General features: G+C 35.6%; 1 protein-coding gene across 1 annotated transcript in view; it reads left to right on the top strand.

The window, feature by feature from the left end:
* The first annotated feature begins 202 nt into the window (after positions 1-202).
* LOC134537050 (centrosome-associated zinc finger protein Cp190) overlaps positions 203-27,430 on the top strand; it is a 38,299-nt gene continuing 11,071 nt past the window's right edge. The window contains exons 1-5 of the mRNA XM_063377279.1: positions 203-619; positions 765-922; positions 11,606-11,736; positions 15,571-15,834; positions 17,694-17,780. Of these exons, the coding sequence (XP_063233349.1) occupies positions 791-922; positions 11,606-11,736; positions 15,571-15,834; positions 17,694-17,780 (614 nt within the window). The 5' untranslated portion in view covers positions 203-619; positions 765-790. The remainder of the gene's footprint in view (positions 620-764; positions 923-11,605; positions 11,737-15,570; positions 15,835-17,693; positions 17,781-27,430) is intronic.

The raw sequence follows: 27,430 nt of genomic DNA, 5'->3' as shown, positions 1-27,430 counted from the left end.
GAAGCCTACACGGATATTCATAAACTGCAATCATTTATTCATTTTTCCATTGATGCACCATACTCACATTGTTGTTATTAACTTGATAAACATTTTGTGAAAGTAAAAAAAAGATATAAGTCATATGTTTACTATTTTTGACTACTGTCTAATTATTGTTATGGTAAATTAAGAACTATGCTCAAATGAGTTTTTTTCCCCATTAATTTTGATCTGAAACGAATTCTACTAGGCTCACAAAGAACTAGTATACCTTTTACAAATTTATTTCTGGAACGCAATCTACACGATGCAGGGTCAACTAAAATGGTCAATACCTTGTTGGCAATTGACTTCGAGCTAAGAGATGGAGCTAGGTCAAATGAATATGTTGTATTGGACTGTGTTATTGTATTAGACTATTGAAATGTCATGTTTATTATGCTTCTATTAAATAGGAGTTTTTAGAAATGTTAAAATAATTTCTTTGTAATGTTTACTTCAGTGCGGATAATGGCGTGTGTTTTAATGTTTACAGTTGCTTAAAAATGTGTTGAAAGTGAATTGAGATATTTACAATAGTTCGTCGATTTAAGATGACTATTGTGAATATAATTTACAAACATTTACTGTATTAAAGGTATGCTTTAGCACTTAATGTTATGTTAGATCGTTTTGTTGTATTGGCGCAAAATGGTGGTATACAATTTCAGACAAAAATATTAACCTATTTTGAATTGCAAACAGCTTGTGTTCTGATGGGTGTTTGTGTGTTTTTTTTTTAGAATGTTCGGCGCTGAATGTTATCAAAATGGAAGGGAATTTAAAGCAAGTGAAAGTTGATAATTGGGGTGTATTTTTCCTGCAAAGGCTTCAGCAACTTTATGCTAAAGGAGAATACTGTGACCTTACATTATTATTTACCAACAATGAGAGAGTTAAGGTATGCCAATCATTATTATACATGTATTTAGTATTAACTATTAGGCTTACTACATTGTACATTATCATAATTCATATTATTATTGAATCTTGCTGCTCTAGGTCACAATCTCTGTGGCAAGCATTCCATTTTTTCCTTACCCTCAAATTGAACTGTACCACCTTGCCACTCATCATCTCGACCTTTTCATTCCCAGATTGTTCTCATAAATGCCCGTCTACAATAGCAATGTCCTAAACTGTGTCCGAAGGACACTCGTCGCTGATTGGTCCACGTGACCCTCTGACGTCATGCGTCAAGAGGGCGAAGGTCCGAACCTACCTGGTCCGAAGACATTCGTCAATTTGAACTTTTTGTCCCAACCTGTGTACTTCGGACACAGAAAAAGAACAGAACACTCACAATATTTGAATTTCCGGTTCCCGTTTGAAAACGTGGTGTTTGTTTTTGTTATTGAAGGAAATGGAAGGTGTTGTAAGTCAAGAAGAGTCACTTTTCCTTACTGAATAAATATATAATATTTAACTCCCACAACTCAAACTACAAAGCATCAAAACAATAAACAAAAACATTTGGTTTGGCACATTTACTGCGCTCTGGTAACAACTTTAGAAATCAATACATTCGGACATCGGACTTTGCAATTGTGGACAGGGCAGTTTTCGGTGAGACAATGTGACGTCACTCACATTCGGATAAGGACACGGACCACGCACAGGTTCGGACTATTGTAGACAGGCTCTAAATGTCAATTCTTGTTCTCTCCCTGAAAACCTGACTAGGTATGCCTATTGTTTCTAGGCTTCTCTCTCACTATCCTTTATCCTAGCTTCCTTTACCACCCCACTGATCATCTGATAAATTCTATCCAACTACTCTGTCCATTTTCTATTTTTTTTAGAGTCTTAAGTGCCATTTACTTTATACATGTAATGATTTATTTACAACAATACTAAAATTAATGTCTTAATAACTTATTCCTAAATATCAGAAATTATAAAATACTAACACAAAAACTTACCTTTATTTAGTCACTATTGATGCTTAGCAAACTCGTGCATGCATTAACATTCACAGCAAAAAATACATTATATACCACAAATTATGTGAAATATTCAAGCAATTGTACATCATCACAAAAATTCACGGTACCTAATTGTTCCGTATCACCTATCTAAGTTAATCCCTTGATCCTGATGGCATGATCCTGTATAATTGATCCTGTGGTACATGATTCTTGCTGTTTTAATTTAGTACATCAACAGATTCTGAACTTAAAAATATCACAATACAAACAAATTATGTCAGGTCTTTTGGAATTTTATTTTTGTCTTAAACTTGCTATCATAATTAATTTTTGACGTGATAACGTCTAATAAATCGATGAACGCCGGCTGCACGCAAAAAAAAGTGTCCCGCTATGGATGTCCCATTACGGATGTGTCCTGTTTGCTCATTGTATGCATGCATGGCATCTCTCTTCCACTCGATTGGAACAAATATCGATTTGACTTTTCAATCATATTTTCGTCGTTTGAATTATTAATATTATGTAATTTAACGATCGTACACCGATTTTCAGCACAATCGGTACGGTTATTTAAGAGCAATGTTGAATATTCAAATACGTTTTGAACCAACAATGGTGTTTTACAGTTACACATAATAATTCAAATTGCACCCGGGATCCTTTGCACAATGTTTTAAAAAAATATTGTAACACATTATTAATAAGTTTGGTGTATTTGGGATGCGTATTTGTTATAAAATCGTGTTATATAAACGAAATAATATTATTCCCCTACCGTGAACAAAATTTTTATAATATTTGTATAACATCTGAAACTAATATTATTCAAGTATGCCCTCATGGCCCTGTGGTCAGCATCACTAACTTATAGTTATAAGGATGTCGGTTTGAATCCCGGCAGCTCTGAAAAAAAATTTTTGTGCTTGTAAAAATTAATACGGCGCACGCAACATTTCAAAAGTAATAAATATATTTGAATTAATGAATGCAGATAAAAGTAAATCTATTAATTAAATTGTACATTTCATTTCACTCCTTTGTATCCATCTAAAATAATGATAATTCAATAAAAATGATTCAATTTTATTCATAAAAGTATGCAGAGGTAGATTTTATCATACAAAAGATAAAAAAAAAAATTTCTTCCTCAAAGAATATAATATTTTTAATGCCTAAATGGTTTGGTTGCAAAAACCTATTACGGCTCAGTCTCAGGCCGAATATGATATTTCCTTTTCTTCTGGATCAATAATTTCATAAATGTTTTGTTATGATGTCACCTTAAACTATCGTCCGTAAACCGACTTTACAGACAACCAATTTTTTTTTATCACAAGTTTTTCTTCAGTCAAGGATCTGTCAACATATTTAATTAAAACAGCAGCATCATGTACCACAACATCAATGTGTACAGGATAATGCCATCAGGATCAAGGAATTAACTTGGATATGTGATACGGAACTTTTACGAAATTCGCAAGGCCATTAAATTATTTTAAAAGAAACCATTACATATCTTGAATGTGAATACAAAATGTAATTATAGCACAGCGTCTCTTGTCAGCAACCTTCGTAAGCCTTACTACTGCAAGTTATAAAAGAAGAGGAAGCTTTACATGTAAAGAAATATAGTGTTTGAAAAGCACAGGCAAATCATTTAACAAAATATACAACTGAAGAAGAAAATAATATTTTGTATTATTTTTTTTGTTCATTTGAAATAAATATATAAAAACAAATACAGTAAAATATGCAGAAAAATGTTAGAAATTACTATCGTTTTTCTTATCACACAAATTTCTAAAAAAACTCAGATTGTATGAAAGTGTAAGGACTTTGCTTTCAGAACTATTCTAACATGTTTGGTTTTGTGAATTGTAGGTTTTCCTCCATATAGAGACTCCAAAATAGCATAAATGGCACTAATAAAATATAATAAAATTGTTAGCAGGGAAGAAAACGTAAGCTGCTATTTGTAATATCTCGGGGAACATTACATATTATACAACAATTAAATACTTAGGGGGAAAAAAAATGTTGGTTAATAATTCTCCTTATTTCAAATGTTGCTGCTACTTTCAATACGTAATTATCTTGTCCTGCCTTTGTTGAGATTAATTTATGAAAATAAGTATGACATTTCAATTGGAAGGTCTGTCAAAAGTGTTTGCATGGTTCATTATGTATTTTTTTTTTTTTTACATAAATTATAAGCATTTGATATTTTTACTAGCATTTTCAACAATCATACACAACAATAACATAAACTAAATAGTTTTTAATTAAATAATTTTAACAAGTCAGTGATATGTAAAGAAGAATCTAGGGGTAATTTTGGGATATATGAGAGAAATCTATAAATTTAACTATTTCATGTTCTATTTAATACATAATGGTATTTTATACTTATGACAATGATCAGTTATAATTACGTAGTCAGATATATCTGTACCTTCCTTCAGTCTGGTGCCGTTAGTCCTTTATTATTAATAGTTGTCACTGAGTGCCACCTAATTGTGCATGCATTGTTACCATTAAAGTAGGGTGACCAAATCATAAACTTGAAAAAACAGGACACATCCAAGGAGGGTTTGGGGGCGATACCCTCCAGCTAAAGGGGGTCCGAGGCCTCCATCGAGACGTAATCAATGAAACATGCTCTTTTTTGCTAATGTGAGACCTATAAATCTTTTTCATTTTACCTATGAATATGTAATTTAATTTAAATTGTGAGGCGTATAATAAATAAAAACAACAATTTTGCAGCGAATAATTATTTATTATAAGTATTATGACACTCTTCAAAACATAATTAAACAAGATAACTAAAATTGTTAGTAAAAGTTATGTTAAAAATCTTTTGGATTTCAATTGGGGATATTTTTCTTTCGTTCCAGCCAATTTTAAAACCTCTTTCTTTTCCAATATAAAGTTGTAATAAACTAGAACAGTCCATTTTTAAATTGTAGAGTACCTGCAAGATTGCAGACAGGGTATCCACTCCCATCTTGTTCCTTTTATCCGTCCATTGAATGTTCATAAGTGAAAAGATTCTTTCAGTAGGGGAAGACGGCCCGAGGAGAGGCATGACAAAAGTGTATCATCAACCCAACGTAAATACGGGACATTTAGGCGTCCTGGGAGACTTTTTCGGGACCCCGTGTACGATCGTTAAAAAACGGGACATTCCCGTTTTTACGGGACGTTTGGTCACCCTACATTAAAGAGACTATTATAAACTGATCACAATACTGAATGCTCGAGCCTGCTCAGAAACTCAATTTTGTATTATATTATATTATGTATGTAAACTTTTTAAGTAATTTTATTTTCATATAATCAAAAAGAAACTGTCAGTATTTTGCATAATTAACTATCAAAAATCACAAATTTTACATTTTCTAGACCTACTTGGTAAGGATAACTAAATGGGAAGCAAAATTAAAATTTTCAGTTTAAAAGTCAATAATCATTTTTGTTTTGGATGCTGAAATATTCCCAGGTGTGAAATTCAATAAAATTGGGTCAAGTAGAAGCTGTATGCACACCCACGGTCAGTAATGTGATTTTATTTATTTATTTATTTATTTATTTATTTATTTGTAATTGTAACATGCCAACCAACAGGACAAAGCCTTTAATGGTTGGCACACAATTAGATACATATACACACACAATAATAAACATAAATGAAAAACACAAAACAATACAATATAATACATATAAAAACAAAACACACATAACGAAAGACAATAAAACAAAATTCAAACGTTACAATTTAGACAATATAGAACTAAAACACACATGATCATTAAAAACCAAGGAAAATAATTAAAGTCTTTATCAAATTTATTAAAATTGGTTATTAGCCTAAAGATAAGATCATTATTTCTGTTAACTGTACATAAAATGGAAGTTAAACGACTGTTAAAAGGAGGTACTCTTAAACCGGTGTTGTCAATTATATATTTACAGTTTAATTTGTTAGTATAACAGTTTTTAATGAAAATAGAGTCAAGTAATTCTCTTCGACTTGAGAGAGATATCAGATTGGGTAGAGGAAGATGTTTTTGATTAATAATATTTATTAATTTATTCTGTATATTTTCAATTTTCATATTATCGCACATATTGATGTTGTTCCAAATTACTGAGCAGTATTATAGTTAAGACCTAATTAATGCTAAATAAAGTGAGAGGATAGAATCAGTTTTTGTAGCATAACATGTGACATATTTAATTAAAGCTAATGTTCTTCGGGAACTAGAAATTAAATGTTGAACATGTTGGTGAAAGAACAATTTAGAATCTAGAATGATACCTAAATCTTTGAGAGAAGAGGATTTCTGAATTAAGGTGTTGCCCAATTTATAATCGTATTTGATAGGAAGGTATTTTCTAGTAAAGGATATTATTTTTGTTTTGCCTTTGTTGAGGGTCACAAGATTTGCTTTACACCAGTTATTAATTTCATTAATGTCAGTTTGTAATAATAAACAGTCATTAAAAGAGAAAATTTTTCTACTTATTTTTAGATCATCTGCGAATAGAGTGCCAGAAGAATGATTCAGAATTTAAGTATTATCATCAATAAATATGTTAAAAAGTAAAGGAGACAAGGTACCACCTTGAGGAACTCCAGAACTAGCTATAAAATTTGAAGATTTGGAGTTGTTGATAGATACAAAAAAGTTCGATTTTTAAGGTAGCTATAAAACCAATTAACATAATTATCACAAAGACCAAAATTATGTAACTTGCCTAATAGTAATGAATGGTTTACAGTATCGAAAGCTTTAGCAAGATCAAAATAGCAGGCATCTACCTGACCCCTGCTAATGACTTCATTAAAAATAGGATTGAGAAAAGTAATTAGATTGGTGGCTGTGGTCATTCCTGATCTAAAGCCATGTTGATTACTATATAAACGATTTTTTAGTTAGAAATTAGTGATTTTAAAAACTATTTTTTCAAAAATTATAGAGAGAATCTGGGAGACCAAACAGCAAATAACTGAACATGAAGTAGAGCTGCAGGTGCTCACGTAAGACACTGAAAGTGGTGCGAAATCTCGCAAAAACTTCCTGTCACTAAATATATAGCTATCCGTTCGAAATACTTATGCTTTACTATTTTACATAAATAATTATCTTATTTGCTACCTGCTTACAGACTCGGAGCCTGAAGAGCTTCAAAGAGGTGCCGACTCTTTATCCGATGACCCTGACTTTGCGCCTTCACCTAGCTGTAGTACATCATCTGATGATGAAGCAATTGAGCCTCAAGAATCAAAAAAAGGAAGTACTATTCAAGAAACAGTGGTGAAAGTGTTAGTGTAAGTTACGTGCCAGAGTCTAATAACAGAGTAGTGCCAGAACCAAAAACTGAAGATGGATTGACAGAAACACAAGAAAGAGAATTTCGGGCATTTGAATTAGTTTGGGAAGATCCGCAAGGTAGGTCTAAAAGGTTTACCTTCCAAAAGAAGCCTGCAATTGATCCCCAAATGCAAGCATATTTGGCAAATGCTAGTCCTGAGGACTGTTTTCATTTGTTCATAACTGACCAAATTATTGATATGATGGTTCTTGAAACCAATCGCTATGCAGAGCAAAGTATTACAAAGAGCATTGTTGAAGAAATCATTAGTGACAACTATAGCAGATTAGCCAACTGGACCCCAGTAGATAGAGTAGAAATGCTAAAATTTTTAGTAATTTTGGGATACCTGGGCCTAGTCAACATTCCTGACTACACAAAATATTGGAGCACTAACTATCTTTATAAAAGCTCTGTTTGCTCTAATGCAATGTCTCGAAACAGATTCCAAGCAATTTTGAGGAACTGGCATTTTTCTAATAATGAGGATTGTGAAGGAGGCGACAGGCTTCATAAACGCAGGTCACTAATTGAAAAGTTGAGAGAACAATTTAGAACAGTGGTCATTCCCGGTGAAGTTGTGTGTGTGGACGAGTCAATTGTGCCGTACCAAGGGCGCCTGATAATCAGACAATACTTACCCAACAAAGCCCATAAATATAGGTTACAAGTTTTCAAAATATGTTGCTATAGAGGATACGCTTGGAATTTGAAAATTTATGAAGGCAAAGAACGAGAAGTAGTCAGAGCTGTTCCAAAAAATATTGTTCTGACATTATCAAAAAATTTGCTTGGTGTAGGTTGAACAATTGTCATAGACAATTATTACACTAGTGTTAAACTGGCGAAAATCCTTCTCGAAAAGGATACCCACTTACTAGGTACACTGCGCAAGAACAGGAAGAATTTGCCAGTAGATGTCATCAAAGGCAAACTAAAAAAAGGAGAAGTGGTGGCGAAAGAGAGCCACGAGGGAATCCTTGTTCTAAACTGGAAGGACAAGAAAAATGTTATAATGCTATCCACAAAACATGGAAACGAAATGGGCGAAGTAAAAAACAAAACGAGGAACTATGATCAAGCCAACAGCTGTTATCGCCTACAATGAGGGGAAGAGTCACATCGATATATCAGACCAAATGAGCAACTACAATACATCACTCAGGAAGAGTTTGTTTTGGTACAAGAAAGTTGCCTTGGAGCTAATATTTGGTACAAGTATGTTGAACAGCCAAATGGTCTACAAACTGATAACAAATAGTAATATCAGCATAACGGAGTTCAAAGAAATCCTTGTGAAACACTTCCTTTTGTAAGTTGAACCAGACATAGAAAGGCCAATGTTGACGAAACGACCAAGGCACACATTATAAAAAATGGAAGGTGATAATAGGAAGGTGCGGAAAGGGTGCAAAGTCTGCAAACAAAAGAAAAAAGATGGAATCATCACAAAAAGCAAAATGAAGAAAGTGGTTACATACAGCGAAGAATGTCCCGACAAACCATTTAACTGCTTGTCTTGCTTCAATGCAGCTCATTGACTCAATTACATTATTTTTTTTGTGAAAAATGCATATATTTGTTTTGTTTGTGTAATTATTTAGTACAGATAAGGAATTTGTTTGTATCTTGTTTATTTATGTAGTTATTTGGGAAAATAAGTATTGTGTTTCTTACGTTTCTTTGTGTGTAGTTATTTGGGGACAATAATTACTTCATGTTTGCTTATCTATGCCACGTAAGTAGGGAATTTGTTTGTATCTTGTTTGTGTTATTATTTGGTGGAAATGCGTTTTGTTTGTTTCTAGTTTGTACTGTGGCTAGTTAAGAAGACAAAAATGAAGTAATTGTGATAATCACAAAAAAATATCCAGAATTAAGGAAATTACAAACCAACAGTGTCTGGTTATTGTGCGGTGCCTTGGCAGTCCGGAATAGCTGGCACTAGCCATTGCAAGGCGGTCCTGTGGCAAGGAGTAAAGGTTTCCTATGGGCAGTTGCAGCAAGCACTGGCGGTCACAGGGACCGCCCTGGCACCACAGTAAATATTGTTACGATTTACCACGGGGGGTTCGTAAAGGATAGCCCAATTAAAAGATTTTATTTCACACACACAGCTTTATTTATTATCACTACTTGTCACTTACAAATAATCTTCTATAATTGGCAGATAATTAACTACACTTAAAGAAATGTCAATTCCCCAGTCCCTCGTTTCACACACCTCGCTGGGCAGCACTTCCGGCGCAACTCTGACCGCAGCACCCTTCGTGGGTCACCGCCACGGGACTCCGTCGCCGCACTCCGCCGCTGCCGTCACACTCTTCGCCGAGTTCCCACACGACGACTCGCTCGCAACTTCACTCGGGACTCTGCCACGCCCGCGACTCTATCGCCCAGAAACTCCACCGCGGGAAAACTCCCGACTCCACTGAACTCTCTCGCTCCCTGCCCTGGAACCCTCGTCCAAGGACTTCGCCACTCTGTCGCAACCGCGGCACTATCGCCCGGAAACTCCGCCGCGGGAGAACTCCCCACTCAGACTCTCTCAGAGACTCTCTGCCCTGGAACCTTCGTCCAAGGACTTCGCCACTCTGCCGCACCCGCGGCACTATCGCCCGGAAACTCCGCCGCGGGAGAACTCCCCACTCAGACTCTGACTCAGACTGACTCGAAGGTCGGCCCAACCTCCTTATATAGCCATTGGGTTCCCGTCCAGAACAATCGGGAATGTCTCCGAGATATCGCGCGACCTTCGCCGTCGAAATGTCCAGAAACGCGTCGTAGTCCTGTCGAAGGACGCGGCGGCTGCTCAAAGAACGCCGATAAACGCAACAAGCATCGGGTTCCCACAAAACGCGCCGATAAACATGTCCGAGTCCTTTTATTCCGCAGTGCGGCCTCTTTAAAGTAACTCGATCTGAGGCAGGTGCGCGCTGCGAAGGTCAGGATGTCGCGAGATAGTATGACACGAGATACCAGGGAGAGGTTGCGGGTGGAAGGGGGCGCAGACAGGCCGAACGAGCGCGGCGACGCCAAGCACTGCAGCCAAGCGCGATCGTAACAATATATATTAATCTCACTTGTATTATGGCCTGGCAAATTACCTGTTAATAGTGATATTGGTCTATAGTTAACCACATTTAATTTGCTTCCGTTTTTATGAATTGGAATGACTTTTGCAATTTTCCATTTATTTGGATTTCATGCGGACAGTAAATATCTTTTGGGATGATCCTTTAGACATGTTAAACAAGGAAATTGAGCAAATATCAAAGTTAAGAGTGGCTGGCTTGTCAAGCTATCAGGTTCACATTCTGATAGCCACATATTTGCAAGACAATATTTTAGCTATAATATCAAACACTGCCTCCTGAAATTTGCAATCATAGTCTCACAAGCCAAAATGAGTAAGGAAATGTTAAGTCTTGCTCTTGCGTGCCATTTTGGTTATTTCATTTCTTGTATTTATCAAGAGATTTTTCTGTAAATTTATTACACTAGTTTTCTTGCGATTTATGTTTTATCTTAAATTTTTTTGAGCAATATAATATACTGGCTAATGCCCAGAATGCATTGCTATGCCTCTATCATTTTTTTTGTTGTAATTTTTTGAAGTAGGTACACATATAAGCATCTCTATCTTGCTAAGTATGTCCAATTATAAATCTCACTATATTTCTCTTTATATAAAAATCTGTGTGTGTGTGTGTATGTGTATATATATATATATATATATATATATATATATATATATATATATATATATATATATATATATCACACTATGTGTCTATGTTTCTATCGATATCTCTAGACGTATATCTTTATCTTTACAAAACAGAAGACAAACATTCATCTATATGTGTGTGTGTGTGTGAGTATGTATATTTTTATTTATCTTTTTTAACTGTCACAGGTGTGACATAGGTATATAAAAAAAGTGTTTATTCAAGTGCAACGTTATGTCAAAATTTGAAAGTAATCAGTGAAGAAGTTTCGGAGATTTAAGATTTTGAACAAACAAACAATTATGTTTTTATTTATATAGATGATCTAATGTTGGTAAAAAGTCTTGCAAGTGTAAATAATTATAAACATTTGTGTGGCATTTTACAGCTTGAAAATAATGTTTCGTAAATATCTGGCGAGAGAATATGTGAAGCTACATCAAATGCAAGAGAGCTATCGGAATAAGTTCACAGGCAAATCTTTAAATTGATAGTAAATACAGTAAAACTTTGCCTGTGTGCCCGATGAGGAACTGTCTGCAGGTCCATCGGTTGGTGCTCAACGCCTGCACAGAGTACTTCAAGCTGCTGGAGAAGCTCCCAGGCCAGGCGTCGGGAGCTTATCTCCACATGCCGGCAAACATGCATCCAGACGTCGTCTTGCCCATCATCAAGTGAGTGCACCTGGTCTGGTGATTTTCTCCAGAACCTCTCAATAAATTAGCATAAAGTTTTGAAATTGCTCAGCATTTTGAGACTATTCTGTATTCATTCCTGCATGCTACGTTCAAAGTACATTTTGACAAGTTTTCCAACGGGAGAAGTAAAGTTATAAGTGTCGAGGTGTTTGGGTACCAAGTGATATCCTTTGCGCTCGAAAACTCAAATGCAAACTGTCATTTCAGAATAAAAAATGGTTCCTGCAGACAGGAAAAAACTGTAAACTGGGGGAAAGTCGAGGAATTGTTGAGAGGTTCAAGACCTGGAAAACACAGGAAAATTGATAGTTTTAATTACCAAATTTGATTAGTAATTTTTTTAACACTTATGTGTTTCTTTATATTTTTAAAGCCAGACTCTACTTTAATCACAAATTATGTTTAGTTGCAAAACCATCTGTTTGTTATCATTGATTTAATGTAAGAACAACCACCAATGAATCACACAGTGGCGCAGCGTGCCATCTCGGCGCCTGGGGCGGGAGACCCATTTTGCCGCCCCCATTCTATAGGTGCTTAATTAAAATTAGTGATTTCGCAGTTTTTCTTTTAAATAAATATTAAAAAATAGTTGGTGCGCAAAATTATAGATAAAAATGGAACATTATAGTGTGTCTGACACATGTAATGAATGAATCATAGATCAGATCTCAACCCGCTTCACCGGCGACCCGCCCCCGCGGGCTGTTGCCCGGGGCGGGCCGCCCCCTCCGCCCCCGCGGGCTGTTGCCCGGGGCGGGCCGCCCCCTCCGCCCCACCCACGCTACGCCACTGGAATCACATGTATTAATTTAATGATTTGAGGCACTTTCATAAACAGATTGTCATTCACCTGGTCAGAATCAAAGTTTTATCAAATATAGTGATTTTATATTACAGACTGACAGCGACTGACAGCATTGGTTGAATAGCTTGTCATGTTACGTGTGGTTGAAATTTATTTTGATTCATATTTTTAATGTACAGTAGAAGGTGGCATAAGGAAAAAAAAAAATTATAAGCAGGAAAACGTTAAAGCGTAAAATATCAATTTAGCACTTGTCAGTGTTTGAACATTTTTACAATTGACTCATCACGATATATAAACAAATTTAAATTTAAAACCATTCATAGGTACACTCAGTGGTCGAATTTGCTTAACCAAGCCAACAATTTTTCAACTTTGTCATGCTTACAGCTTCTATTTATTTGTCTTTAAAGACACTCTGCCAAATTTCTGTAAACTTGTCTTTTGATTCGTTACAATGACAATGAAATAAATTAAACTCTTTTTCAGCAATAGAAAACACTTTGTTTTTAATTTTTGTCACTGCGGAGTAGTTGGCAAACATATTGTAGGACTACATACGTACATGAAAATACACTAGAATGGCAAGTAATGGAAGGATTTTTTTTTTCAAGACAAGGGTGCCAAGAGACACGTAACTGTGAATGTTATGTATCTTCGATAAATCAAATACACAGCGTTAGTCAGCACTAACATGGAGCGCTAGTGTTCTGGCACACTTACATTTTGGTTTTCCATACAATCCTATTTGAACAAACTACATCTATGGTATAGCAGTGATTATAAACAAAAATACAAATAAAGTATCAAGTAAACCTTTTAACATGTTAAACTTCACAGATGTTAGAACATGTTAGAATAGTTAGGTACTAAAACTTTTTTTTGCATTTAATGAAATTGATAAAGCAAACATTATAAGTGGGAAATGCACTATTCTCGAAACTTTATACGGAAGAAATAAATACATTTCCCTTATGGGGAAAATGTTGGACCTTAAAAATATGCATTATAATTATAAGCAGGAACATTATAATAGGGTTCTACTGTAACACATTTTTTTAATCTTACATAATTGATTGAGACAGGAGAAAAAGTATTTGGTTGTACAGTGAAAACTCTATGAAATGGTCTAGAGAAAGAGTAAGGGAACATTAATGTTGCTCCCAGGTTTGTGGAAAGTAAATACCTGTTCCTTATTAGCCAGCTGATGTAAAACATCCCTGTTCTCGTTTACAAGGAAACTAGTTAATTAGATGATAAACTCTCTGTGGGGGAGGAGCCACGAGGGTTGAATAGTCCTTCAAAGGTAATTCAGGTTCCTTTCCTGGTTGGACCGTGGCTGGATTGTTTGCAAGCGGGGACATGGCGAACGTTGCAGTTGGCAGTTGGCCAGTGGGTTTTCTCTAGGTATTCCAGTTCATCCCACCAAATCATTCTGTCACTGCTTCACCAGGGGTTAATGATTATTTTCAAAAAAAGAGTTTGAAATTAATAGTAATGTATTTGTCTCCCATTGACATCCCAGCACCATGATTTCATGATGTCTAGGTACAGAACAAAAGGGAACTACGTCCCGGTGGACCAACTGGCTACCAGGGGCCTGCGTCGCATGTCTGGGACCAAATTTCTGATTAAAAACATCATAAAACTAGAACAAGACCAAGGTTGAAATACATTGGTTGCAGCATGGCTCTACCTCAGACGTGAAAATGTCCTCCTCTAAACATTCATAAAATTTGTTTGGTGAGTCTCTTAACTGCACGACTTATTGGCACAACGCTCGAACGACTGACAAGGCCATGCATCTATATGCCTATAGCCACACAGGGAAGAGGCAGCCACATAACCTCACTGACCAATCACAACACACCTCTGACATCAGTACACAAATTACTTTACCTTCTCTTTGAGGTCTTTCTGTAATAATAAAAAAACATACAATTTCAGCGGTCACTTCTGATTGGCTGCCACAAAACCCTGATAAATTTACAGCTTTCCATGCGAGCCAACACCTGCCATTTTCCCATCATTAGAAATACATACAGAAAGCACCATAATGTCTTGGTGACTTATCAACTGTCTGGAAAATTGGGGCCACTGTGTCATGCACCAGTCTCTAGTGTCACCTGTCTCTTGTTTTAACAAAACAATATCTAATGTTGTAGAAACACATTGATAGCTTCTGAATGGACACAAACATAAAATATAGTAATTAAAATCATATTTAAAGTGAATAAAATAATGAAAAAGATGTTACACAAATGGTAACTTAGCAAACAATGTGTAAACCAGAAACAACATAGTTAATTGACTTTTATAAATAAAATTGGTAAATATCAGAGGCTATTACAAAAATATTCAAGCAGATAAAATAAAAATGCAAATCGTGGCCATGATTACCTTGAACCTACATATGTATTCAGTTGATACACTGCCCCATGTAAAAACATCTTTTAAAAAAATACTATGAAAAGTTGGAAAAGGCAGTGGCCTGAAATGCCACAAGTTGAACTTCTTTTCTTAATACGATGATGACCTGACTGGGTATCTATCAGAGCGGGAAGCACGTTCTTTAATCCTCAATTGGACAGCTTTTACATATAAGGATCCAAGCAACCAATGCATGACACTGAGGAAACAGGTTGTAAAGGTACAGTTGTTGAATTGAAACTAGCAATATGGTGGTTGTTTTAGTGCATTGCAGATGACAGCACAGGGTACAAGGAGCATGGTTATATTCATATAAACAAAATTATATTTATAGGTTTCTTACTGTCTGGTTGTGGATAACTAATTATAAAATATAAAAAAAAATATATCCTAAGCTGGTTCTTTTTATATAAAAGCTGTCCAATTGAAGGTCTGTGATAGTTTTTTCAACGTTATGGTTTTGAAAGTGTAAGCTAGATTTGTGCTGGGAGCATCTTTATAATTTTTCTTGAACTGAATTAGCTGGCCTTGTGTGAAAGGCGTATGCGGACGGATGTGTCGACCTTCCCCAGCTTCATGTACACGGGGCGGCTGGAGTTCCGGATGGATGTGGCAGAGGAGCTGTACACGACGGCCCAGCACATGAACATGATGGTGCTGACCAAGCTGCTGGATGTGCAGTCCCGAGCCCCGAGCCCCGCGCCGGCCCCCGCCCCCGCCCCCGCCCCCAGGAGGCCCGAGTCCTCCGGGGGGCACCACTTCGTCCCGCCGCCCAGGAAGACAGTGCTGGCTCGCGCCCCTGATGCCGACCTGTCCGGGAGCCTGCCGGGCCGCAGGTGACCAACTCCTCTCCAGTTTATAGTCTCTCATCAAACATAAACATTTGGAGAATTGTCTGCTTTAATCAGGTGGAAATTATCTCAAGGAAAGGTTTTAGCTTTCAAACATCAAAATAATATACGTTCCTGTAAATGGTAAATTTATTTTCTGTTATGTTTGAATTTATTATAAAAGTTCTGAAATTAGTTCACCAGGTATTTGAGGACATTCTGTATATTGAACAGAGGTTTTGCTCATATTTAATAGTGTTTTGATAGAGCAAGGTGGGACAGTGGCAAGACACTGGACTCTTGAACTGGTTTTGGAATTCCGGTCTGTCCATCCTGATATAGGTTTTCCATAGTTTGCCTGAATCACTTCAGGCAGATGCTGGGAGGCTTCATTACTTAACACGAAGACATAAGTTTAGGATGTAAACCCCGATCTCAGAAATCACAAACTTCAAAAAGTTATCGTTGTTTTATTACTTAAAATGGTTGAAATTTTTTTCTTTTTTCTTCTTCAGAGCACAGACCTTTTACTATTGTCCTTTTGGCTGACAAATAGTTGACATACAAGTTATTCTACCTAATAATGCTATGTGTGTCTGTGTCTCTCTCTATATATATATATATATATATATATATATATATATATATATATATATATATATATATATATATATATATATATATATATATATATATATATATATATATATATATATATATATATAAGTTTTTTGCGTTAAGGGGTTTTTATTCTAAACCGACGATAACCTGTTCATTTTTACTGATGCGTATCTATGGTCTTTGTAGTAGTGTTGCCATCTCTAATGACCTTGTTGTTAGGGAGACTATCAAGAAGAACAATCCAAAAAGATATCAGATTAACACAAATGACCACCCTCCCCCCCTTCCCAAAAAAAGAGGTAAAAAAGGGTTCAAAATATTTTTGTCTTGTTACACTGTTAGAAGTATTAAACAGGTAATGTTTTGCTGAGATGTAGTGATAAGACATAGTGAGAGTTCACCTCTTCTTGTTCTCATCAGACCTTGTTCATTGTACTGTATAAACTCGTACTCCTTGTCCAGCAGTTTTCTTCTCTTCCCTTTGTAACTACCCAGATTACAGCCTTCCGAATGCAATCCAGTAATAATAATTTGTTATAAATTTGTCATATTTCAGGTTGGATTTAAAGTTTTTCCTTTTTCAAAGTTACTGTAAACGTAATCATCCGAGTTTATTGTTTTTTATTTTTTAAAATTCATAAATTTATATTTCAAGTATTTTTTTGCTGGCTTCTTTGTGTGGGAAGGCGTGCTGACGTGTTTTTCCTTCGTTATTTCCACGACCGAGGCTTTGTTTCACACGCTAGGCGTGTGAGTCACGGTCACGGGAGTGCGAGAAAGATACAAAATCGCTGCGTCATGGGAACAGAAGTAAGCATTTTGTGGGAGCTTCTGTTGCTATGCGCCGTGATTGGCTGATAATTACGTCAGCGAGCCCAGGACACTGCCCGCTCGAAGGAAAGGAAGGCTGTGTCCGAGCGCCAGGCCGAGCGGTCGTTGTTCGGGCGGCAGGCCGTGGCCGGGCGATGGCTCGTGGTTTATTCTTCTCGGAACGTACAGTTTAAATTTTTTGTGTGTGTGGTCTGTTGTAAGAAATATACGATAATTTTTTCATGAATTAAAAAAAAAAAAAAGTGTGTAAATTTCTTCTTTCTTCGTGACCTGCAACCTGTATGTTCCACTCATCACCTGATTTGAGCTAGCCGGAGGTGGTGGGTGGTGACACCTTAAATTGTAGGAAAATATTTGGCAGAAGAGTTATTTTGTGTTAATAAGGTTTTTTTTCTTCTTTTTTTTCTTTCCAGGTTACCAATATGGAAGAAACGTAATATGAATTTGCAAGGTTCAGCTATTATTGATGGCAGCTCTTCGCAGTTTGTTGGTTATGAGAAGTAAGTTCTTACTTTAAGATACTAAATGTCTGATGTCTACAGTGTAAGTTTTAATTCTAGAGAATGAATTTGAAATTAATCTTGGAAATGTGGCAAGTTTTCACTTACGGTTATCTGGGCAAAGTTGAGTCTTCTTTTGAAATATGCAACTATGCAGGTACGCCCATTAAGAAAGTCAAAATCAGTGAGAATTTTGCCAAGACAAGCTGTAAAATGAGCCTCATAAGACTGTCTTCAGTGGTTAGAGGAAAATTGATTATTGTTTAGCAATAAAGAAATAATAGACATTTGAGATGATATTCTAGAAAAGCAAATATGTACAAGTAATCATAAATTTTAAAATAAATACATTATCCTGATTTGACAAAAAAATGCCATGTCTGACTTTGTTCTGTTTACAAGAAACTACATTATTAAGTAAGAAAATGTTTAGGGTTGTGCGATACATACATATGTATTTATTTTAATTTTCTTACAAAAAAATAAGACTTAAATCTAACTGTATGGTGAACATTACCAGTACAGATATGTATATTAAAAATAATTAAAATGCAAATGTTAAAAAAAAAACCTCATATCTATGTCATTGCAAATAAAAGTATGGCAGGAAAACTATTGCAAATGTCTGTCTCAGGAAATAAAGGATTGGGTATTGAAATATCAGTTTACTTTTTAACTTGTTTACATGTTGTAATTGTGATTAAAATCTGATAAGCCCCTGACTGGCGTAGAACACCATTGCAAGTAAAGGATGTAATTAGTTTAATTGACAGTTATAGTTTTTCCCTCTGTTATAGCACTGCACTGTTGTAGATAAGGAAGGATTATCAGATGCATGTCCTTGGGAAATTGTATTACAAGCAAACACTTATAATAATTTAATGTTTTTAAGTTTCTATCATTTATATGAATAGATGAGCAACAGCAAATGCATGATCAAGCAGATAGCCTCATGCAGCAGGTAAAGTAAACATGCCCATTATGAGGCGTAGGGGTGTCGAGAGAAACTAGGTCACAGAGGAAAATAATTTTGTTGTCCATCTTCCCCAATATTTGATGTACATCATTTCAAATTCTACAAATAAAAGGTGAAATCTAAAATCTATTGTAAAAATTCTGTAACCATAACTGTAAACACGACCTGTGCATATTGTGTAACTTGTTATGTTTCCAGTGAATGTCATTAGCGATAGATTTGTAATTTTTATCCTATCATGGTAAACTCGGGCATCAGTAAAATCTAGAAACTTAACTGGGCCCCTCTGAACCACGTTCTTTTAGCTTTTTAACCACACACGATAACCACTGCGCTACAAAGCCTGAAAGAAGATTGTGAGGAGAATAAGGATTATACTCGTTGTTAAGTTTTTTAAAACTTTTAATTCCACTTTACTATTTTTGTTTACCATATATATTCCAGGGTAGTATCACTATCATAAAGATTCATTTGGCACATCAATACTTTTGGTATGTCACTTAATTTTTATGAAAGTGTCTATGTATGGCTTTATGTTCATGCACGTGGGTCCGCCGTCTTCCTGTAAAAATTTTGTTGCATGGTGTGCGCACATCATAAAAATTCACTCTCTTCATTTTTCCATAACGCACCTAAAGAAGTGTAACTTCAAAAGACATTCATTTTGTATTTAACTTGATACATATAAGTAATAATGTATCTTTATATATATATAGTTAGTAAATACATACGTACCACTAGAAACCTATTTTAAAGGTGTCAGTTTGATTGTTGATTCTCTCCCTTTTTTTTTAAATGATGATGGATGACAAACTGATGTTTTTACGAGTGACAGTTAATCAAAGTTTCACTGTAATTATTTTTAGTGTTTTTGCGACAGGATAAAGCAGGGCCGCATATTGGTAAGCCACAGGAATTATTTTACTTTAAAATAACCAGATTCAAATACAGTAGAACCCCGATTATCCGTGTTAATGAAGGGGACGAGTGAGTCGGATAATCGAAAATCGCGGTTAGCTGAGTCATGCTTGCCTCAAAGGTCATTAGCCCACAGACAGCCATCTGTGGACATTCGGAGATTAAATATATACACATTCTTTGTGTGCGTGTGCGTTGTTGACATAGAAGCGGACTGCTTAGTGCTGGGCAGCAGTGGTTTTTAAATCTTTCGTGTGCGGAGACGTGGGCACGCGAGTCGTTGTTGCACCGAGGTGTGTGACTAGCCGCCCGTCAGTCCGAGGGCCCAAGACAGCTGATAGCTGCCAAGGTCACGCATTCTTTTCATCGCCCGTAAGCGACGCTGCCACACTTAGCTCATTGCTCTGTTGTCAGTAACACCATCGGGCTGGTTATTGTTTTACAGAACGACTGCCTTCAAAATTATTTTCGAGATAAGATTTTTCATACCAGTGCATTGAGACTTGATTTGATGGTTTTGAAACGGTGTCTCTGTCTCGTATAATTCACTGTGTTTTTATCCCCCTTTATTTATATGAATTTTAAATGTTAGATTTTTTATTTTTAGCTTGCTGAACGTGGAATTAGTGCAAAAACGGCCTATTATGACTTAGTGTTGCAGATGGGTCGGAAATCTTATAACGACCACCTCTCTATAACGACCCTAATCTCGGGAACCGTGAGGGGTCGTTATTAGGCTTCTGCGAATACTGTTTTTTTTATTCGAATCGAATATCGAATCGAATATCAAATTATTCACGAATATCGAATATTTTTCGAATGGAATTCAAAAATTCAGTACAAAAATTATTTTGCAAATCTAAGGAGTCCAAAAAAAATTGATGACAAACACGGTTAAAAGAAAGATACATTTGTACTGGAAAAATCTTATATTTATATGGAACCATAATAGTGTGGTGTAAAAAACAATAAAATTAAATACCTGGCAATGCATTTTCTCAACACATACAATTTTGGCATAAAACTGGTTATTAATACTGGTGCTTACATAAAAACATGAAAACTTACGTACCTAAGTATGTAATATGTTAAACAAATCCAAATGTAAATAAATTTTCTTTGATCATTATGTATATGTTACACTTTTTAAATTAATTCTTTATCAGTCCCACTTGATGTGCAGTAAAAAACATTCAAAATTACTTACCAAAACATGAACTACATTAAACACTTACTATCAGTAAAAATAATTACAAATTAGGATGGCAACAAACTATTTGTTTGGTATACAATTATAAACTTTAAATAAAACAATCTGGAACTTCTTCAAATAAGTTCTACAGAGAACTGAGAAGCTATCACTTATAATAATTATTTTAAATTATCGTGAAGGAAGGTAAGTTCATCGACATGGTGAGGTAAGAGTAGTTCTCTTCGACAGGTGACTATATTCCCAGCTGTTGAAAAAACCCTCTCACTCGCTACCTGTGTTGAAGGCAGAGCAAGATAATTGGCTGCAACTTTAGCAATTGTAGGGTGAAGGTGGTGGTTTTTCTTCCACCATTCACGTGGATTGCAGTGTCGTGCTATACGTGGTGCTGTTAGGTATGCATTTATTGCTTCTGTTTTGTAGTCATTCTCATCTGCATGTGTATCAAGCTTCAGAGGAAGTTTGTCTAGAGCATCCCATAATGATTCATTCTGTTCTTCTGCTTCACGATCATTAGTCTGAACTTTATCGTTTACAACTGAATCACCCTGGATTTCTTTCTTCAATAGGCTTATTGCATGCATTCTTTCTGCTTCATTGTCAAATAGTGCAGCCTTGTATCTGGGATCAACAATGGTCGATAGACAATTTACATCATCCATCTTGAATAGTGGAAACCTACTACTGAGTGACTTCAAAAGATTTCTCGCAAAAGGGACACCTGTACCATGTTCACTAATATTTCTCTTGACATAATTTTCTGTTGCTGCTTTAAGACAATGAATCATAGGTATTACCATTGACGCTGTTGGGTAATGGTTACCACTGGACTCCTTAGTCGCTTCAGTGAAAGGTCTTAAAACGTTTACCATGCCTTCAGCCAGTCTCCATTCAGTTGATGATAAAGAATCAATGTCTGTATCTGATGAGCTAAGATCTACAGCAATGGCTTCTCTCAAAACTAATAACCGTTCAAACATAGCATACTCGCTGCACCATCTGGTTTCAACATCCTGAATAAGTTGTAGTTTAGGAAGTTGCATGTTTTCCTGAACTTTGTGCAACCTAGCTCTGGCTGTTGAACTCCTGTTGTAATGACCCACTATTTTACGTGCTTTCGATACAAGGTGTGCTATGTTGGTTGTTGAAGTCTTAGCATCCGAGATTGCAAGCTGTAACGTGTGGGCAAAACAGAATCTGTGATGATAATTTGTCCCATTAATGGCAGCTTTCATGTTGGTGGCATTGTCTGTAATGATGAATATTTTTACAGGACTTGGTTCAGTAGGTGCTGGTAAGCACCAGCTTCTACTCATGTCAGCTAACACTCGCTGGAGATTCTCTCCTGTGTGAGATTCATGCACAGCAACATTTCCCAGAGTAATTTCCCTGTACTCAAAGTGATGTAGATAATGGCAGGTTAGGGACATGTAACCATCACCTGCCCTTGATGTCCAGTTATCAGTTGTGAGAGCAACACACACAGGGTTATGCTCTGATGCTACCTCTATCACGTCGTGTTTGAGTACCAACTGTAACTTTTGCCTTTCAGACTGATACAGTTCAGGAATAATACTCCGCGAGAATGTCGTACTTACTGGTATTTGATAACTTGGTTTCAAGTAATTAACTAATTCAACAAAACCTTTTTCTTCAACGAATCTGTATGGGAGATGGCACATTGCAATCATTTTGGCAATTTTTGTATTTATGGTTTTTGCTTCTTTACCTTGTGGTGGTAATTTCATGAAGGTTGATACAGTTTGTTGCTTGCCTGCATTTGATGTTGATGGGGTAGCTGCAAACGTTGTGTCTGACTGTTTCAAAAACTCCTGGTACTGGGCGAAATGGTGATGGGAAAGATGGTTTTTCAGAGATGTGGTTACCCCTAAATCAAAGAAATCTTTTAGCAACATAAGTTTTAATTATATGGGTGAGCCTAAAAAAAATCAAAATAAACTCTTAGGCCTAATTATTTGGTATAATAAAAAACAAAGGTAAGACTTTATGGCATAAAAGCATTCTGTAGTAAATAACCTTCCCCATGGCACAGCTTGGAAAAGTATATAAAATTAGTTATATTTTATGCGGGCCGAATGAGCAAATATTTATTTAAATAGTACTTAGCATTTTATTAAATATACAGAGCCTTAACGGAATTAACGTAAATAAGTCGTAATTTGAGGTTAAGTTATCTAACCTGTAGGTGTTTTTAGTTTCTGTGGACAATACAAACATTTTGCATAACCATCGCCTTCTTCGTAATATTGCCACAACAAACTGCGCTTTCTCTTTAATGTTTTTGATTCCGCCATAATGATAAAACTTTAGGCCATTCAATTGATAATTATATGGAAATTATTTGGATATACGATGTAAACAATTCTGAAAACGTGTTCAATGAAGCCGGGCGCCGAGATATTAACAGTCGATTAATGCCGAGGCTCGAGATGTTAGTCAATATATGGTCGAAATATTGATTGTTGAAATATAACTGCACACGAATGGAAACTTTTGACTTGTAATCGTACAAACCGCCATCGTGGAGTTTGAGAACACACAAAGTTTAAAGTTAACTGTCCGTTTACCGTCAAGCGATCACAGTCCTTGAAGAGAGGCGTTGCTGTGTAAATATTTATTTAATGATACTTTTAAAAAATTATATTCGTGTAATGTACGTCTAATATTGGATGATGTAATGATAAACGTGGTTAAGTCCACAAAGAAAATGAAACCGTAGTGGTAACTATTTTCTTTGGTAAAGGGAAAATCATTAAGTAGCATGTTAAAAGTTAAGTTATATCAAGACTTTTTACTCTAACGTAAAACTGCTTGTATTGAAAGATGGCTGACAGACGTTAGTGATCAAGACGCCCGGTATTATTGATCATAATAATATGACCTTGACATAGAGATAAGTCGAAGTTATAATAAAGATATTATTGGCTTTTTACTACACACAAGGCCAGGATTTATGATGCGATGTTACGTACAGGTGAGGCAGCTAACGAAATGAAATTTCCATAGAACTTCGATAGGTTATTTTCGTATCTGAGAGTACGAATAATTGAAAAAAATATTCGATTCGAAATGTCGATTCGAATATGCAATTATTCGATTCGAATTCGAAATTTTCGAGTACTCGCAGACCCCTAGTCGTTATATATATTCTCCATTCACTCTTAGCTGAGTTTTGAAATAAACAAACACTGTCGTAACACTGCGCCGGATCAGCAAGTGATAGGCTGAATTTATCTTGCGTGCCAAGCACTAGTTGCAACACACACACTTCCGTACAGTCGGTGCTCATAAAATAACGGAGAAGTAATATAACAGGAAAATGGTTCTTCTGTCAAGACTAGTTTTTTTAAAAAAATTACGTCTGCTGTGATAAAATTACGCCACTTAATGGTACACCCTCCGACCTTTTCTGTTGAAACCATTCAAACAAACAAGTGTCCAAGCTGCTAAATGTGGATTCTTTTAATTTTGTGTTTATTTAATCCACTTGAAGTGTCATCCTGTGAAGCAAACTAAAGGATTTTTTCGCGATTTTTTATGATGTCGCGCACTGTTGTGTTACCGACATTAAACTCAGTCGCAAGTTTGCAATCGTTTCTCCACTCTGAAATCTTTCTATAATTTTTGTTTTGCTGTCGATGGACATTACCACTCGCTTTCTTTTCTGTTTATTTGATGACATGATGAAATGTTGCGCTCAACACTTCCGCACAACACAACGGTATAATCCGTCGGAATGCAGATCACTGTTACAATACATAAAATTATCACCACCTTCACGCTTCAACAACGTTCACTAATGGAATGGACCGTCTCCATTATAAAGGCAATATTTACCTTTATAGAAAGTAAATATTTAATTCTCTTAGTATGTATTTTGTTTAATTACAATTTATTCCGCATGTTTACATTTTGTCATCTATGAGTAATTCAGATTTAAAGTTCTTTGGTTATCGTTTTGTACATGTATTACTCTATGTTAAATTTAATTTTAAATAATTGTCAAAGCTAGTATAGCAGTATTTTTTTTGAACTAATACTAATTTAAAGATGAACAACGACAGTAATTGGCAGTAATTTTAATAATTTTGTTTTATCAACAACTTTAAGAGAGTCGTTTATTAGTAACGGTGAAAAAGATTCTTTAGAACAAATTGAGACTCGATGAAGGCAACATCTAAACACGCAACGATTTCGACCTTAATTGATAATTTGACTATTCCTAGAAGAATTGAAAATGCTTATTAATGCTAATATTGAATCAGATTTCGAGGGAATTACTAATTTGAATCAACGAAGATAAAATTCAAACGTCAAGAATTCAAACCATTATTTAAGAAGAGAGAGCGACGAATATCCAGATTTCAAGAGAGCGTCTAATGAATATAAATTGCATTGAAACTACGAAGAATAGATGTCGTTGATCATCCGGAAGAAAGAAGAATTCAGTCGAATAATGAAAAGTCGCAGTTCGAGCCCGGGAAGGATGACCGTCGTGCAGTCCAGCCCAGTTCCCGCCCGCAGCCCGAAGGATGGAGTCGTGACGGCACGTATTCCTGCCGCTAGCTAGAGACCGGAGGAGCAACACCAAGTTCGCAGTCCTGACTGAGGTGAACCAAGGATTCTCCGAGAACCTACACGTCTCGTGGGTATTCTGCAGCAAGGTTTGGTCCCTTACCCCATCACCCGAAGACTCGCTGATTAAACAAGTATCCTCACTAACGACGATTTGAACAAGATGAACATTTTCACCGAACTAGAATTTTTTTTTGTTATCAAACGTATTCTTTGTATAGAAAGACCGTGTACTTGTTCATCTTTAGATTTATCATTTAAATTACGGAATCACGATCCCGAACCTAATAACATAAGACAGTATAGATGGAACTTGCTATTGAAAGAACATGTTGCTATTTTGTTTGACGGGTACTGCAAGTTACGTACCCAGTAGTCCACGCTCTGCGGACTGAAGCTAGTTTTAAAATAAACAACACACAATTGATTAACATTTTAACCTAAAGATAACTTACTCTAATGAAAGAATTGGTAGAATCGTTGAAGTCGAGAATAATAACAAATTCCATCTGTATTTTAACATAAACTATTTTAGTTAAGATATTTATATAAATTGTAATATTGCGTTTGTCGAAGTATATTGTCACCGTCTGCACAAAACCTTACACGCAAATATAAATATTACATTGGAATTTGTTTACACGTCATTACCAGGTCTAGCCACGAAATTAGCATTTAACATACTTTTGACACACTGTAATTTTGACTTTCAGACACAAACTTCTAGAAACAATTCTTAAAACTGATAGAGGAAGGCTAGAGAAACTGGAATTATTAATTACATTTAATAATTTACATAATTACACTAGCTGACTTTTCAGTTTAGGTGAACTATAAAATAGGAACACTTAAAACTGAAGATATTTTTCACCATGCGCCGGGTAATCTCTGTGGCACGGTGCAGTGCTGCGCGCGGGAGTGTACAGTCCGGTCATGCGGACGTGGAATCGCGCACCAGTGTATAGTCTATTCACGTAACATGGAAAACAAAAATATTATGTACATACGTATGTATGTACTAGTATTTTTTTTTAAACTTTCTGTGTATATAAACATAACTGAGTCAAAATACTTTGACCAACATATATTTTGCAAAGTATTTTAACATTTACATACATTTTGAATAATTGGTTATATGTAACTAAAAAATTGGACTTGATGGACATAAATCGCGGTTAATCCGCGAATCGGATGATCGAGTCGCGGATAATCGGGGTTCTACTGTACCAGTTTTGCCTTCCTGATTACATTATTCCCTGATATCCTTCATCTCTCCAGGCAAATGTTAAGAGTGGTTCCATGCTGCAGGTTATACCTGCATTCCGTGCCAGACATCGCCAGTGTTTACATTTGTAGTAACCTTGCTTCAATAAAACAGAAACTCTGTAGGAATAAAATATTATTATACTAGGTAGTATGTTTTATGAAAAAAATTCAACTTTTGTGTATATTTTGAAGAACCTTAAATTACATTTAAAAAATATAGATTAAAATTTCTGATTTTATTTGAATAACCTAATATTGTTTAAAAATTTTGAAATTGAGATATGTAGCTAGCAAAGCAAAACTATACACAACTATAAATAAATCATATTGTTATAAACAAGAACGTTTGCTCAAAATTAGGGTGGACTGCATTTTCCTTGTGCTTACACATAGTGATGTGATCATTGTTAAATGTAGACTATGCATTGGCTAGTAAAGATTTATGAACAAGCAAATAGACAGCAGTAGATGGTAAAATTCTCTAGAAAGCTTATGTTGGGAAAGAAAAAAAAAAGAACAACCTTTAGTTATTATTGCTTTATTCCTTGTTTTATTTTGTAATTTAAAAAAAAAGTTCAGACTGTTCAGGAATGAACACTTTACAAAAAAAAAATGCTATGAATAAATTTTTTGTTATTTTAAAAAGTTGGTTTTTCAAGCTATTTATGAGAGTTATTTCTTTTA

This window comes from Bacillus rossius, chromosome 1, assembly GCF_032445375.1.
Source record: "Bacillus rossius redtenbacheri isolate Brsri chromosome 1, Brsri_v3, whole genome shotgun sequence".
Taxonomy (NCBI): Eukaryota; Metazoa; Arthropoda; class Insecta; order Phasmatodea; family Bacillidae; genus Bacillus; species Bacillus rossius.
Note: the sequence above shows the minus strand (reverse complement) of the source record. Positions and strands in the feature narration are given on the sequence as shown.